Genomic DNA, 17,470 nt, shown 5'->3' with positions numbered 1-17,470 from the left:
CTTCATTTTGAACTATTATGCAATCACTTCTATATATACAATGCAAACACACAAATCAGGACAAAAATATTTTTTGAAATAATGTTAAAATATGTCATTGTAGATGTTTGATTGTTAGTATATCATTTGTTCTCTTTCTAGTTCCAAGTTGGCAAACCCCCTTCCCAAAAGGAGTACTTCTGGTGGCAAAGGTCAGGGGTTAGGAGGCGGAACTCCTGGTCGTAAGGTGGTTACTAGGAGGCAGGGCACCTGTCAAGGGGCAGAGTTACCCTTTCTGTCCTCGACAGCTTACCCAAACTTGTTAGGTGGCCCTGCAGACAAAATAATTGCCCACCTCCATCCTAAATGGTGTGGGAAACCATACTAGTAAGGGTTTGCATATAGACAGATGAGCTTTGTAATGCTTGTTGTAGTTTGGTAGCTTTATCTCAAATTGCTGGTAAAAGGCAGACAGAATCCTAATGGGCTTGATTTGCATTGATTTAAAATCAATTAACTTTTTTTTATGTAAGAAGCTTATAAAAGGCTCATAAAAATAACTGCAGCTAGTGAAAACACAAGAGCACCAATGCTTTAAAAAAAAAAAAAATCCAAAGGGTAAATTCGTTAGTTTCTAAGAAGTGGTAACAGTCTTAATGATTGCCTTGAAAAACATGGATGTCAATCCCTAAAGATACAAAATATGATGCCCAAAGATTAAAAGAACCAGAAGATGCAGCTGAAAAGTTTAGGGCTATTAGAGAACTCGTATGAACTTCTCTAAAATTTTTTGTCTATCTACAAATACCAACAGACACACATCCATTAAAATTTCACCTAATCTGAATGTAGTAGTTTGTCCTCAGTGTAGAACAGAGGCACTGTGACTAACCCCATTAGAAATTACTTTAGAAAATAATCAGAGCTTGTAAAATTAAGTATCTTCTACTAATGAACAGTATGAGATTTCAAAATCCATGAGAAGCCCAGAAGCTCTTTGTGATTTTTTTTTTTTTTTTTTTTAACCCAGTAATTGGCCACTTTTAAGACCCTTGTCCTCCTAAATAGTGATGTGATTGGAGGAATGAGCCTAGATGAAGAGCATTGCTAAAAACTAAATAACTTGGTTACTTTATCATTACATACATGTACTATCTCGTTCCCTCATAAGAAGAACATTATAGGAAGAGAAGAAACTGCTAGAGATACAGGCAAATTTTAGCAAGAGATCTGGAGCTAATCAAAGTAACACGTCTTAGACCTGTGGTGTGCAACCTTTTGGCCCTGTCAGCTAACTGAGTGGCACAGGGATGGTCTGCAGGCTGGATTGTCACTGGGGCCCAGCGCAGCCTGCTCTTACCTTCTGTGTGCTGGATTTGGATCCCAGGGGGTTGAAGCCATCCCCCACTTACTGGGATTGGATCCCAGGGGCCTAGCCCTGCACACTAGGATAGGATGCCACATCCAGCCCACAGGGCCTGGGGTTTTTCACGGTCAAGAAACTAGGCAGCAACATAGCAGTGCTACTGCTCCCCTGCTTCCAAACTTCCAGACCTGTGGAGAGCCCTGTTGGCTGGATGACACAGTACTATGGGCCAATGTAGCCCACGAACCAGGAGTTTAGCACCCTTGTCTTAGACTAGTGAAGTGAAATTATGAAGTGAATTCAGTTAATAATAATAATAATAATGATGATGATGATGATGTCCAGTTAAAAATATGCATGGTTGACTAAGTCATTAATCTGTAAAACAAAATGAGAATGTTTTAAATATGCTTTTAGAATTTTCTTTTTAAGATGGCGTCCTTCATCTAGTGGAATTAATACTAGGGGTGCACCAATAGAGATTTTTGGGACCGATACCAATAGCCAGTTTTTAAGGAGGCATATCGGCCGATACTGATCTGATACCAGCCCAGCAGCTTGGAGAGCTGCATGCAGCTGGTAAATCTGGTGTGGTGGAAGGGGAGGGGAGAAGGAAGGAGTTCTGGTGGGGCAGATCAAGGCCCCTGAGGTGAAGGAGGAGTTGGGCTGGGGCAAGTGCTGTCCAGCCCGGGCAGACCAGTTGCGGGATAGAACTGCAGCTCATCCGAGGGGAGGGAGGAGAAGCGTTGGGAGGAGGACAGCTCCCACTACTGCATGTCACTCGTCCAAGAGCTGCTGGTCCAGCACTCGCCCGCTTGTCTGGTGGCTCCCGCCACTACTCCCGCTGCTCATCTGGGAGGGTATGGTGGGGGAGAGCATGTGCCCTCAGATCTGCAGAGAGACAACCAGGAAGAGCCCCACGCAGCCCCAGTCCTAGCCTGTCCCACAGGTCTTGAGGCCCTCCCCCCCCACCCCATCCATGCCCTCCCAGATAAGCGGTGGCTCTGTCCCATACCTGCGCCACCCTGGCTGGGCAGCACTTGCCCCAGCTCCACTCCTCCCTCACCACAGGGGCCTTGATCTGCCCCACCACATCCCTTCTCTTGCCGCCTCCTTCCTCTCCCCCCACACCAGACTTACCAGCTGCACGCAGCTCTCCAAACTGCTGAGCTGTGCTCCTCACTGCCTACACACTACACTACAGCTGCGTGCACACACAGGCATTTATCAGCCAAATTATCAGCCACATCAGGCCAGTTTCCTATACAATCAATTTTCTTTATGTCGGTGCTGATCTGATATCAAACCGATATATCAGTGCACCTCTTTTTCCTAGTAGACTGCAAAGTTAGGATAAGTACTTGCTTTCTTAGGTGTATAATTGGATAACTCTAAAATATATACACACATTACACATATACACACATAAAAAGCGTATATACACACGCATATATATGTGTGTGTCTGTATATGTATATACGTGTGTATATATGTATAATATGTTGTGTCTGAGGAGTTTAATTTAAATTGATAATTATCATACTGTATGATCTTGCCATTCTAATTTTTATGCTCCTTACTTTCCTTGCTGTGTACATTTTGTAAGTTAAAACTACTTTCCCCCCGGCTTCATTGGCTTCTTTAAGCATAACCAATGTAGATAGTGGTGTCACAACTAGAATTGCCTGACACTTAATATTATAAAATCCTGTTTTCAGGATTACCAAGCTCAGCCTGAAATTTTCTGTGCTGTATGTCTGCCTGTAGCTGAATATTTTTGGAAAGTGTCGGCAATGTGGTTTAGGTGTTCCCAAGAACAGGATAAGGGAAATGCATTGTTTTTCCCATGTCACAAAAGAATTTACAGTAACTTTCCTAAGAGACTTCGTCTCACAAAGCAAGGAGTTTGGATTTAGTAGGGAATGGTCCCTTTGTCAGAGATTGTGCATTTTTCTGTTCCTGGGAAAAGATATCAATGTTTAGTCAAGGTACAGATCTCTTAAACTCAGTTTGCACATGCTTAGTAAGCATATTAAAGTTTCCTCACTACATTTTCAGAAAAGTCATGTGATCTGAGACATTTCCATAAAAGTCCTGTCTGAGTCTGCTATCCAAGGGGGGCATATATATGTGTCAGCTGGTCAGTAGGACTCCTGGACACAACAACTCAGAACCCTTGCTGCAACTTGCCCTGTTGCTGAATTCCTGGGTACAGAGTTCCTTTAAAAACTTATTTTGGTAGTAGCATAACCCTCTGAGGAGCCCCACAGTTCAGGTCCCGCCTGGGGATGACAAGTCAGATTGATACCCCTGATGTACCCAAAGCTACAGGACCTGAACAAGACATGCTACAGTGATTATTGTCAGCAGAAAGAGGCCATTCAAATTCCAGGCACTAGAACTGAGAAAAGGGAGACTGAGAGTGTCCAAGAGACTGTTCCTTCTGTGGGCATCTCAGGAGAACAAGGATGCAACCTAATTTGAACAGGTGGTGTGCACGTGAGCTAAGCATTGAGGAGCTGGAATTGAAAGGGGCAGAAGCAGAGCGGGATAGAAAAAGGGACTAGGGAAAAGAACAAAAAGGGGTGGAGGAAGTCCCAGACTGAGCCTAGAAACAGTATCCTAGTGAACCATGAGCAAGCACAGGCAGAGAGGAAGACAATAGAAAAGTAGAAAGGGATCAGGAGGGATAATGGAAGAAGGATCTGTAACTACAAGAAAACACGGTATTCCAGAACCTGGAATTAAATTTTACATTCGCATATCTAAGCCCTCTTAACTACAAATAAGTGTGAAATCCATTGACAATATGTACATCCATTCATCTTTTGTAGCAGGTCCATATAAAAGGCAACAGTCTTTTGCTACAACTTAGTCTCTAAAGATACAAACAAACCCTGCTAACACCTTGGCAAGTTGGGGAGGGGTAGGGTGGCTTTATACGGTAGTATTTGTTTGTTAGTTTCCCAGGATTTAAATATTGCACAATTTAAGAGATTGCATACAAAATTGTGTTAAAAGTATGCAGCCTTTACATTCTTGAACAATTAAAAGTTAAGAAATGCCAGAATTAAGGTTGCTTGTATAAGCCTGATTCACTCTTTCATATTGCACCATAATAAAATTATTTAATTACAGGACTACGTACTGTTTCTTCTCCCCCACCCCTCCAGCAGGACACCCTCTCTCATTTAGTGCAAACTATAGACAATGCTATAGGAATATATTTAGGGTATATAGTCAAAGGAGCTATTGTATGCAGGATCCTTATTATTTTGCAGCAGTTGGAAAGTAGTGAATCAGACAGGAGACTTTGGAAGGAAAAAGGAATGGTTTTGTGGTTAAACTTGACATTGTGGAGGGGTGCTAGTTCATCACAGCTGCAAATGTTAGTCAATAGGAGTTCTGCTTTGAATGTACATACGGTGCTTTTAAAATTCGAAGTACTCTGAGTCAAAGCCTTGAGTCAGCGAAGTTAAGCATGTAAATGTGATTCTATTACATCCTCTTAAATAATGAAAATCCACAAATACATATAGGCAAGTTTTCCCCTGCCACCCTCAACCCCCCAACATTGTGGGGAGGTCACTTTGTATGTGAATCTTACATTCGCATACAAGGAAACCTCACTTAAATACACTGTCTATTATTAAACTGCTACTAAAAACAGCATGTGCTCAGTAATGGAAATCAGCTATAAAACTGATTAAATGCAGCCAACACTGAGCAAAACTATAAAAGACCTGGCCTATGTGCTTAGAGGTGCACCGATATATTGGTTGCATATCAGACTGGCATCACTAAAAGGAAAATTAACATTGGATGTCAGTTTTTCTTGGCCATTGTACCCAATAATGTTCTCCAATTAATTAATTATGCTGGGGCCCCCAGAAACATGGGTTCCCTCCTACAAGCCAAGGTGACCTCTAGTACACCCCCATTCCATCACTGGCGGGCCAAGCTGGGCTGGAGTGAAGTAGCTGCTGTGGTGTCAGGGGTGCTGATGTGGCATAGACTGTGGGCTGGGGCCAAGGTGGGTGCTATAAAAGGCACCAAAAGCCTCAGACATGACTGGGGCAGGGAGCAGCGGATGGACCTGAGCGGCCTACCCCGAGCCAGCGTGACTTAACTCGCAGTGCCTAGGGGTCTGCACCCTGGGGGCTGGAGGCAGAGTCTGGCCAGGGCTACCCCCATTCCCCACTGTGCTGCAGGGTCCTTCCCCTGGCGGGAAGGAAGTCTCCGGGAAGTGGGGCAGTGGCATTTTAATTTAAAGCGGCTTTGAGAGCCATTCTGATTAAAGTGCCCGTAGACCACCCAGCCCTGGGCAGCCTTGGACTCCGGCAGCTGTCCCTAGGCTGGAGTTGAAAGGCAGGGGCTACAACTAGCACAGGACACTTACACGTGTGCTTGGTGGGGGTGGGGGGGAGGAATGTGCTCTAATGAAAATATTGCCATGTATTAGTCTCCACACTTAGAAATGGCAGTAGGGGCACTTGAACTAAAGCTCATTTGATGACTTTTATCACTAAATATTGGTTATCGGATTGGAATTGGCCAATATGGCTGGTTAATAATTGGCTATCAGTATCGGTTAAGAAAATCCTTGCATGATATTAGTCATAGTACAACCCATCTGAATAAGATATATAGTAATGCCCATTGCACTCAGTCCTCCTCAGCATGGACTCTTTCAAATCCTGGTGAGCCACTTCACTGAATACATTTCAACTTCCTCTTCACTCCCACACCTGAGTTGCACCTTTCTTTCCCATTTCCAATGAATCCTGGTTTTTAATCCACCTTAAATGTCTGGCAAACATCACTGAATGGGGCCCCAAACAGTTTACCCAGAAATCCCTCTGTTGCCTCCCCGCCTCTCCCCCCAACCTTAGCTTGTCCCACATGATTAGTGTGTCCCCATCCTCCATGAGGTGGAGGTGGAGCCAAACCAGGTTGCCCTGCACCTCATCTGCAGATATATTTTTGGAGGATCCCAGGACTCTCTTGACAAGAACACCTGGTTCCCATCTTGAGTGGGGGGCTAATTAACACATGGATCCTTTGTGGAGGGTATCAAGTACACACATCTACTGAACAGTACTGTACTGTGGGGTCACCAGGACTTGAAACGTTTCTACTGGGACTCAACCCAGTGAACTGTATGGTAAGTCATGAGCCTTTTGGCTTTGGACTAATATCATGCATAGTTTGTTCTCTATAAGTAGATACAAATGTGCTGCTTAAAAGTGTGTTTATGAGCTAAAACTTGTAGCAGTTTCAAAAGAAATAAACTGCAGTGATTCTGGAGAAACTAGGTCTGTGAGTATTTGTAATAATTGCCCTATATGCAAGTATGTTTATTTCTAGGGTAGTGTTTTCAAATTTGCTCTCACTTCCATGTGCTCAGATAGAGCAGGGTCTGACAATAAGAAAGGAGCTGCAAGGGAAAGAAGTTTTTTTTGGGGGGGAGGCGGGGCAAAGGGGCTACCTGACTCCCCAGATATATTTTCTCTGCTGCAGCAGTGGGAAGGGGGTGGAAATCAAGGCAAAACTCCAATAAATAGATTCCATACCTGGAAAATATAACAAATTTATACATTTTCCATATATAGACCCAATTATTGGGAGGTTGCCTTGTAACCAGGGTCATCTTATATTTGAGTAAATATGAGACTTTTGTTAGCCATTATCTTGCTGTTAAGATGGAAACCAAAAAGACAGAAGGAGGACCCACCCACCTTTTAGCATTAACAGTTCTTCAAGACTTGAGCAGGATGGTATAGAATCTTTCATTCTGGGCCTCGGTGTCATAAAGTGGCCATCCAAAATTATTGGGTGCTTTTGAAAATCTTGGCATTACAATCTCTGTGCCTCCCCTCTGTATCTATAGAAAGGGGATTAAAATGTCCCTGCAGGGCTGTCCTGAAAATAATTTAATTTATTCCAGTATATAACTAAGGTTTTATAGCAGAATAAGATAGAAAAGCCCGTAAGTTAAGCAGTAGTTCTCCATTAGATGCAGACTTTGGATTTTGTCAGTACCACTGAGGAGGGTAAAATATTGAAAACGCTTCTCATTTCAGTGGGCGCATCCACGCGCACGTTTACTGTGTAGTAACCAAAATTACTGCACAGTGTGGGTGCACATCTATAAATACACCCCTGTAATATACAGTAAAAATGGCAATTTACACCAACTTGAGCATAAATTTGATACCTGCATCATGCTGGTATAAAATTTATGCCAGATTAGTTACTGCACAGTAATTCACATGTAAACCCCTTACTGCACAATAACCCTGTGTGAGGACTGGCTCAGGTCTAACTTTAGTCCCAAGTCAGTCCACTCACAACATTAATGCACTTTAATGCCTGCACATGTAGCCATCAGCCTATTCTCACTTACTGCACAGTAAATTTAAGCCACCACAAATGCAAGTGTAAACATGTTCAGTGAGTACCATCCATTTTTACCACTGAAAGAATCAGGGGTCCTGTTAGGAGGAAAAAATGGTATTTGCTCATGTAATTATAGACTTCATTATAATGCATGCACACACGGGATTTGAATTAAGCTAGCATAGGCAGCCCTAATTCTAGCATTCCCTAATGAATGATTTCATGACTTTTTGCAAATTTAATATAATGTGGAGGTATCATTTTTTTAGAAGTAGATTGTCTAAGAGCCCTGTAAATTAAACACATGCTGCTGTATGCGTTTTGATCTATGATTGTGACGTTTTATTTAAGTAATGAAATCCTGAATTTGAAGTGTCTTTTGTGATCAGCACTGGCCTCACTGACCAGTTAGTAACTGACTAATTATGAATGAAGGATTTCTTTTTTTTATACAGTTGTAAGTACTCTTTATTGAACTCTACCCTCTGAGGATGTTGTACAACAGATTCAACTAGCATAAATTGTTAATTTGGTCATGTATTTGGAAGCATTTCATTTTCTATTTCTGTTTGGTAACATTTTTTTCTTATTTTAACTATTCCAGGTTTTGTATTCCTATTCAATTGGTTTTGTGTACATTTTATTGGGATTGATATGCATTGGTGGATTAAGTCCTGCGATAACATTTTGCTCGAAGGTAAATACTGGTTTTATTATTAGCACTAGTTTAACTAGTCTTCTGTTTTAAGGAAATATTAACATTTTATGTACTTCTTGGTGATTCCTCATTGGTAAGTCTATCCTTAGTATAGTATGGAATGTCTTACCATTCGTTTAACTTGACTTCCTGAGTAGGCATACAGAAGAAAACTGTATGAGTTAAGATATGAACAGATAGATGAACAGCCTTCAATCTGGTATCCCATGATCACCTTTTAGCAAAACTGGCCAACTGCGGTCTTGGCTTCACCACAGTCCACTGACTGGGGAATTGGCTCCATGGTCAAACCCAGAGGGTGGTGGTTGATGGAAATCAATCATCGTGGTGCGCTGTGACCAGTGGGGTCCCTCAAGGCTCCGTCCTTGGGCCTATATTATTCAACATCTTCATTAATGATGTGGACATTGGTGTCGGAAGCAAACTGGCCAAGTTCGCCGACGACACCAAACTTTGTGGTAAAACATCCACACCTGAGGACAGGAGGGCAATACAGGCTGACCTTGACAGGCTCAGGAAATGGGTGGATGAGAACCTGATGGTGTTTAACACTGAAAAATGCAAGGTTCTCCACCTTGGGAACTAAAACCAGCAGCATGCTTATAGGCTCGGCAGTGCTACTATGGCTAGCACTATGAACAAAAGGGACTTGGGTGTCATGATTGACCACAAGATGAACATGAGCCTTCAGTGTGATGCTGCGGCTAGTAAAGTGAGCAAAACGCTGGCTTGCATCCATAGATGCTTCTCAAATCCCAAGACATCATTCTCCCCTTGTATGCGGCCTTGGTGAGGCTGCAGCTGGAGTACTGCATCCAGTTTTGGGCTCCACAGTTCAAAATGGATGTGGAGAAGCTTGAGAGGGTGCATAGGAGAGCCATGCGCATGATCAGAGGTCAGGAAAAAAGGTCTTATGATGAGAGGTTGAGAGCTGTGGGACTCTTCAGCCTGGAGAAGCGCAGGCTCAGGGGTGATCTGGTGACTGCCTGTAAGTTTATCAGGGGTGTTTACCAGGATCTGGGGGAACGTCTGTTCACCAGAGTGCCCCAAGGGAGAACAAGATTAAATGGTCACAAACTCCTCCGTGACCATTTCAGACTGGACGTAAGGAAGAACTTCTTTACTGTCTGAGCCCCCAAGGTTTGGAATAGACTGCTGCCGGAGGTGGTTCCAGCACCTACTTTGAATGCCTTCAAGAGACATTTGGATGTTTATCTTGCTGGGATCCTATGACCCCAGCTAACTTCCTGCCCCTGGGGCAGGGGGCTGGACTCGAAGATCTTCCGAGGTCCCTTCCAGCCCTAATGTCTATGAATCTATGATTGAATTTCAAGTTAAGATAAGTTTTGGTTTAGTTCAACTAAACTGTTCAACTGGTGGCCCGCAGGCCATATGTGACCCATAAAGAATTAAGTTGCAGTCCCTCGGCTCCTGCCTGGCTGCTGGTCACCCCCATCAGACAGGCTGCAATGGCAGCTATAGTCTCTAGGCTCCCTCACCCTCTTCTGGCTTCTGTTTTCTGCACCCACTGTATGGAGCAGGCTGAGGTTATTCAACACAGCACAAGGAGCTGAGAGTGAGGTGGAGGCTGCGTGCTGCAGCAGGGAGAGGGGAAGAGGGCTTGGGTGCACTGACATGCACTGCAGCAGTGGAGGGGGGTTGCCCATGTGGCTGCATACGAAAGGTGTGGAGAGGCGGGGGCAGGAAATGGACCCTTGCACATAAATCATGGGTTTTTTAATTGTAGTTTATGTTCAAAGTAGATTCATTTTATTAAAAGTGGCAGACTTGGAAGCTCATAATTTCATTATTTTTTTTCTGTTTCTTAATCTTGATTAAATAAGAATCTTTGCATGAATGCATTGTTGCACAGCTTATTATTGCTCAAACAGTTGATTAAAGTCTATAGTTTTATTTCATTTTGCAATACCTCAGGGTTTGTTTTGCATTTTCCTAACAGGTTTTTTGTTGTTATTGCAGCATCCAGTCCAGACTTATGGTTATGCATTCTTCTTTTCACTTACTGGGTATTTTGGAATATCCTTTGTTCTAGCTTTGATTAAAATCTTCGGTGCCCTGCTGGCTGTAACAGGTATGAATAAATTGCATATTTCGTATTTTAATATAAAAGCATAATGTAATCCCACATTTTCATTTAAAACAAAGCTGATGAGAATTGTTCTTGCTTAAACTCTTCTTTCACTCTATGAACTGATTTTTCCAAAGTTCTTTTACAGTGACTCTTGCAGTATATTTGAGAATCTCAGTTCTTTCTTTCCTACAGTCTCAACCTGAAAAAGCAACCTGCACAAACTTAACAGGTTTCCTGGTGCCTAAACCTTAAAGAACTTCCTTTATAGATGTGTTGTCTCAGAAATTTATTCCAAAAAAAAAAAGTAGAATTTGTTTGGGGCAGAGAGAAAATTTAAATGGGACACAGGTAGGAAAAAAGTAGTGTTATGTTTCTGCAGCATAAAATCTTAGCCTTCAAGAGATTTTTGGAAATTTTTTTTATAAATATCCTTGCTAGATTATTTACCTGATTAACTCTGCTGTGGCCCTGAACCTCCAAATGTTTGACGTTCTGTTTAAAAAAATGTTAAATGTACTTTGCACACATGATACAAAGTAATCTCTTTTTGAGTAGAGGAAATTTGTGTATTTTTAGTCCTTTCAGTCCCATTTATTTATCTGGAATACTCTTGTTGTGGTGACTGGAATAATAATATATGCTTATTTCTGTTGTCAGGGCTTAGCATAAAGGGTTCTAAATATTTAATTTCTCTGACTTTTATTATTTATTTTTATAGTAAAATAATATAAATATAGAATAATATTGCCTATCCTATGCTCTAGGCATTCCTGAAAGAGATTAAAAATAGCATTTATAAATGTAAATCCAGTAGTCCATTACCCTTCTTAAAAATAATAGCATCCCTCAAGATCATTTCTGAAATCTGAGTTTGTCCCAGCCACTGACCCTAAAAGTCTATGCAGGTTGTTGGGCTTTGCAGCAAGCCCTGTAGGTCAGCAAAAAAGATGTTTCAGACAGAGGGTAACAATGAATTCCCAAGCTGAATGCCGTACCAGCAGCTCTGTCTTAAAAACCCAGGGAGCTCCTATTTAATTGTCTAACAGCAGCTGAGACTCTTCATTATATCTCTAGACTGTAACTTATGTTGACAAATGTCACAGATGCAGATATATGCTGGCTAATCCTCCAGTTGCTTTCCTAGCCTGACAGCATTGCTTGCATCTTGCTCCAGACAGCCCTTATATATGCCCCAATTTCAGTCAGATACTTAGCGTGGCAGTTGACTGAATCAGCTGGTTCTGAAACGTAGATGCACAATGGCTGCTGTCAATATTCTGAAAGCAGTTAGGCCAATTACTAATGCTTCTAACAGCCCCATATACACAGAATAAGAGAGGTGACAAGAATCCTGTGGAACTCAAGAAAAGAGAGGCTTAAAATAAGAGGAGCCACTCCCTATTACTATAGGAATGCTCTGCAAGAAAATCACCTAGGGGACATCTTGTCTATCTCTGCAAGGATCTGCAGGCAAGTCAGCAGTACTTTGTGAGCTTTTCAGTAGCATGGACATCTGACATGCATCCATTTACAAAGAGAACCAGCACCACCACCAATACAACTTCTACTTTATGCACAGGTCAGTACCCATATCGACATGGATAAAGAGAAACTGCCGCAACAACACTTCTTCCCTCAAGATAGAATTCCGATCGCCCATCTTTGAATCCCTTGCCAAACAATATATCAAGGATCTGTCCAGCTATACTTGTTGAGCAGTCAGCCATATGGAATAGTAATGTGCTGAGCCTGAAATCTTTAGTCAACTCAAGCTTTGTTATCTACCTGCAAGTTAAAGTCATTAAGTACACAGAGCCTCGGTGCTGCACTGGCAAGTAACTTCATCTGTTTATGGATGAACTTTGCAGTGCCACAGGGAAGTAGAGGGGAGGAGTAGCTTTTCCAATACTAAAGTATCAGTGTAATCTATTAGGGTTTTGGCTGACATCCTTAGTGAGGATGATTCCACTTAATTTACTTACCAGAATTTTTTAAATCTTAAACTGTTTTACAGCAGGTGGGTGGCTAGAAAGGGAAGCATAACAAAAACCATGACTCAGGGATTATCTGTACTCATTCAGTGTGGCTTATATTTGTATTCATTCAGCCACCATCATTTAGATGGTCTTAAAATTTAAATACGTAGTGTTACTTGAATGTAGTTTAAGCTAGCTCCAAAAATTATATATCTAATGAACACTGTTACCCTCTTCCATCGTGACTTTGCAAGTCAGCTCTCTTAGAAGCTGCTTGCTTGCCTGTTAAGTTCCCTGGTTTTGAACAATAAGATGGAAAAACAACCTTATTATCCATGTAGCTACTGAGTTGTCTACAACACTGAAACAAAAAGAAGTCGAGTGGACTCATGCATTTGTCACCTTTGTTCTCTTTCTGTCCATTTTCAAGACATCCGTTTTAAATTAGTGCTCTTCATCATGGCCAGCTCTTGAAGAACCAGACCTACTCGTAACAAGAATAGATTGAGACTTCTGGAGAGTAAAATTACATGTATATGCATTTCTCTGTAGACTGAGGTGTTTCCCTAATCCCCCTATAGTTTATATAGATATATAACTATAGATGTTATATACAAGTGCTCTGAGCCTTTCTGGATAGGGATACAAATCTCACTAATAATGATGGTTGCGTGTCAAGAATCTTTACAGAAGGTTCATTCCTGCTTTCTCTTTTCTTATAACTGCAAACTTCAGTCACAAGGATTCAGGAGGAGACAGGGGTGCCAAGAAATGTCTTTCCTTTTTCTTTGTCTGTCCACACAAGCTGGTTTCTGTCAGATAATGCTCTACCACATTCACATTAATGAAGAGGAAGATATAGAAAATCTATTTCTGACCTCAAACTTTGCATGATCTAATTTCCTATAAAATAATTTAATCAAGTGCTTCTACTGTAGTAGCTAGGTTTGACTTCTGCTTTTTGACTTCATTGACTTAGCGCAGATAGGAGAGAAATGGCTTAAACAGTTTCAAAATTGTGTTTTACTGTGCTAAAGATTGTTAAAGAATGATCCAGAATAGCAAACCCTTCCCAGGTTTTCTTGTGCATGACCTTGACAATATTAGCACTCTAGCCCTTTGTACTTTGCCTGTAGCAATGTGAAAATGTTTATCGTGTCTTGAAAGAACACCACATTCATTATTGTCCCCCTGCATCCTCCCCCTTACTGGGGGGAGAGGGGTGAAAGAGTTTAATGAAAATTGTATTTCTATTAGCAGAATGAGAAATTATCAGACTTAATTGGAAAAAAAGAAGAAAAGGCACTTAATTTAGAAGGAAATGGTTACATAAATATTTTAATTAATAACTGGTTTGGTGAAAGAACAGAAATAATCGTAATTAGAAAAACTGAAGTAATGTAACCATTTTTTTAAATTATTCATCTGTAAACTGTTTTCTAATTAAAACTCAATTTTCTTTTTCATTCTCCTTCATTTTTCATGTAATAGAAAATCATTTTATTTGATGTGCATAAACTTCTTAAAATGTTAAGAAAATTATTACCAAAAGAGTTGAGATTAGGGCAGATCAAGTGCAGGTGCAAGAGAATATTTCCTTTTATTGATTTTTAAGGGCATGCTTTTTGGGGGGAATTCAGTTTCACTTCTGAGGCTGATAACACTAGGAGTCCTTTAAAATGTTAGGCATATCTGTATGCTACACCAGTAAAAACCGCTTTTTATGGACGTGGCCGTACCTGCAGAGCTTCACTTTGTACCAGTACAGTAAAATCACCCCATCATGAGCAAATATAATAACAGTGCTTGCAGAAGAGTTTTCTGCTGGCAAAGCCATATCAGTCATGGGTCGTAGCCCACCACCCCCTTACTGACAAAACTATAAGCTGGCAGAAGTCTGTGGGGTAGGCATGGTCTGAGAGTTGCTGTTGAGCAGTTTCAGATAACTTGCTCACAAAAATAATTGTAGCTTTTGATAACCACGTTTACCTGTGTTAGCAGAATTTACATTTTATTCAGTCAAAATGTACTTTCATAGAAATATTACAGGAATAATTAATGGAAGTTGTGATTAATTTGAGAGTAACCAGGTTGTTGCGCTATTTACATGTTGATTGCATTGTATCCTTCAGCATTAATACCCTTTGATTGCCTTTTTAGTAGTGAAAACAGATGTAGCTAGAGAGATTAGTGAAATACAGACAGCTTTCTAAAGTTGATGGTGATTAAATATGTATCAGCAAGTTAGTAATTGCAGTCTTTCTGAGTTTCTGGACCAAGCTAATGTGTCTATTTTGAACTCTGATATTAGATAAACAAAACTTTTTAATGGCTCTGAAACTGCTATAAAATGCAAGTGCCATTCTCTTCCAAAATAAAATCAAGTTACAACTATCCCATCTCTGGATTGTGACAAAATGAGATTTTAATGGTGAAAAGTTCAATATACCCAAATCTTACTAAAGCATAGTAACCATACATATGCTCTTCATTTTGCTTCTGAAACAATTTATTTCTAATTTGCATTTGTATACAAATTCCACTGGTATAGAAATCTTTGTTTGCAAAGATTATTTATCACTTTCTTATACCTGTGATAATAGTGAAGGTACAGGTACTGAGTTAAATTAATCTTGTTGTATTAGGAGCATCTATACTGGGGATATACTGATCTTTCTCCATTAGTGCAAACAGCAGACAGTCACACTCTGTTTTCAAACCAGAAGTTCCGTATAAAATGGCTTTATGTTAAGTGGAGCAGCACACCTAGAATTGAGATTTTCACCAAAGGCTCTCAACAGTTTGGACAGTCCTGTAGTTATCCAGTTAAAGAATATAACCTAAAGCTGAAAAGCATCTTAGCTGGACTGTATGCTGATCCAAAATTCGAGTTAACTTTTTTTTTCCTCTGCAGTAACAACAGGAAGGAAAGCGATGACCATAGTGCTTTCTTTTTTGTTCTTTGCAAAGCCATTCACGTTCCAGTAAGTATTTTATTGTCCGTTTAGTTTGCACTGCATTAAATCAGGTTCTTGATCATGGAAGGTGTAACAGTACAATTGATAAATCTTACTCAGACTTTGATAATTTTCATTTTGCATCTCTTACAAGTGTGTGGTTTGTTGTTATGATTGACTAGTGGTTGATAACTGTGTTAGAAAAAGCAGTTTCCAGCTTTCTGAAAAATCAGAAGACCAAATCCGTTATACATCTACCATTCACTAGTAAATCGGTTATTTAGGGATTTGTGATACAGAGAAGACTTTTCCTAATTGGTACATTTTCCATTAAAATGCTTTCTTTTTTATGGGGCTCAAATTTGAAATCTCAGCTAATATTTTTTTTTTATAATAAGCTTCTGTTTTTTTGACACACAAAATTATGATATGTGTTTGCAACAGTAAAATAGCTTTTTAGAAGGGATATAAGGGAGCTTAACCAAGAGCTTAAATTGGTAAATAAGGCTAAATTATTACATCAAGCCTAATTACTTCTGGATTGGAACAAGATATTGTTAAACTTTATTGCCATCTGTCATTGTTACAGTTATATTAGAAGAATGTAAGCAGAGGTTTCATCCAAGTAAAGGATTTACAGAAAACATATTTTTAACTGATTTCAACTGAAACAAATATTTTGGTACTGGAATGAAATAGGACATCCTGAAATCAGAGATAAGGCGGCAGTGGCATAGGTTGCTGAGTAGAGGATCGTATTCATGAGCAGTAGAACTGAAGAAGCTTAGCTTCTGGAAACAGAAAGGAACAGCAGATTAGGGTTTTTGAGGTTGTTCCTCAGATAGAAAAAAGCATTTACAATTAATTGTGTCTTGTCTACAAATGGTAACATAGAGGAATTTGTTTTTCTCCAGCCAGTTTATTTAAGAGTTGGAAAATGGGAAGGTGCCTCATCACTTGCTTTCTCTTAGCTGAGATTCTTCTAAGCTATCAGCTCCTTGAGGCAGAGACTTTATTTTGTTTGTATTATTTATGTTATCCTTTTAATGGCAAATAATTATAAATAAATATCTAAAAGTTTTCTTCTTTATTTTGCCTTTAGGTATGTATGGTCAGGTTTATTAGTCGTCGCTGGCATATTTCTCAATGTTTACAGTAAGAATATGGATAAATTCAAGCTACCTTCAATACGCAGTCTTTGGAGCAAAACTCTGGAAGAAAGAAAAACAAGGACATTGTCACAAACTGTGTAGACAGTGGCTTATGCTAAATCTTGAATCTGACTTATTATTTTATTGAAACAGTCTTTAACTGATACATTTTCCAAAGGGAACATTAAAACCAAAGGAGTTGAAGACATTGTCTGCTTTGAAGATGGGTAGAAATGAAAATTACGCGAGCCCTCTCTTCAGAGCACTTGAATTCCTCTTCTAAGGTGTTATAGGCCATTGTCACAAGGCATTATCAAGGTAATGAAGGACAGTGGCTCCTGGTAAACTGCTGAGAAACTGCACTCCAAATGGGACACAGTGGGAGATTAATTTGGGCATTTTAATAATAATAGCTGTGGCTGATTTAAAATTAGCAATTCTTTGTCTTTAGTAATTGTTTGGGTGGGGTTATTTATGCAGTACTATATTAACTTTTAATAGAATCAAATCAGTGATTGATTTAAACAAATTGAGGTTTTAAAGCTGGATGGTTTAGAATATGGTATACCATGAATTTTTTCATTTTAAATAAAAATCTGGGTTTTTTTATGTTCTTCATCAGATTGTCTCTAGATGGCAGATTTGTTAATATAATTGGCATTTCTATGGAAGAATAGAAATCAGGCAGTGGTTTACTTTGGAAAATTTGACTTGCACAAACATGCCAAAAACAGTCATGAACTGCTTGTCCATTCATCTTCCCCTTGCTCTTACTTATTCAGCCTTTTAAAAACTAATGAGAACAGTCAAGAAAGGACCAAGAAAGTCTCTT

General features: G+C 40.1%; 1 protein-coding gene across 4 annotated transcripts in view; it reads left to right on the top strand.

The window, feature by feature from the left end:
- The window catches only part of SLC35B3 (solute carrier family 35 member B3), a 38,983-nt gene extending 21,724 nt beyond the window's left edge, over positions 1–17,259 (top strand). For all 4 annotated transcript variants that reach the window (XM_019522442.1, XM_019522433.1, XM_019522413.1 and 1 more), the window contains 4 exons: positions 8,349–8,441; positions 10,443–10,554; positions 15,445–15,514; positions 16,590–17,259. In XM_019522442.1, coding sequence (XP_019377987.1) covers positions 8,349–8,441; positions 10,443–10,554; positions 15,445–15,514; positions 16,590–16,740 — 426 coding nt within the window. In that variant the 3' untranslated portion in view covers positions 16,741–17,259. The remainder of the gene's footprint in view (positions 1–8,348; positions 8,442–10,442; positions 10,555–15,444; positions 15,515–16,589) is intronic.
- The last annotated feature ends 211 nt before the right edge of the window (positions 17,260–17,470 follow it).

This window comes from Gavialis gangeticus, unplaced genomic scaffold, assembly GCF_001723915.1.
Source record: "Gavialis gangeticus isolate Ggan-Ray unplaced genomic scaffold, GavGan_comp1, whole genome shotgun sequence".
NCBI classification, from domain to species: Eukaryota; Metazoa; Chordata; order Crocodylia; family Gavialidae; genus Gavialis; species Gavialis gangeticus.
Note: the sequence above shows the minus strand (reverse complement) of the source record. Positions and strands in the feature narration are given on the sequence as shown.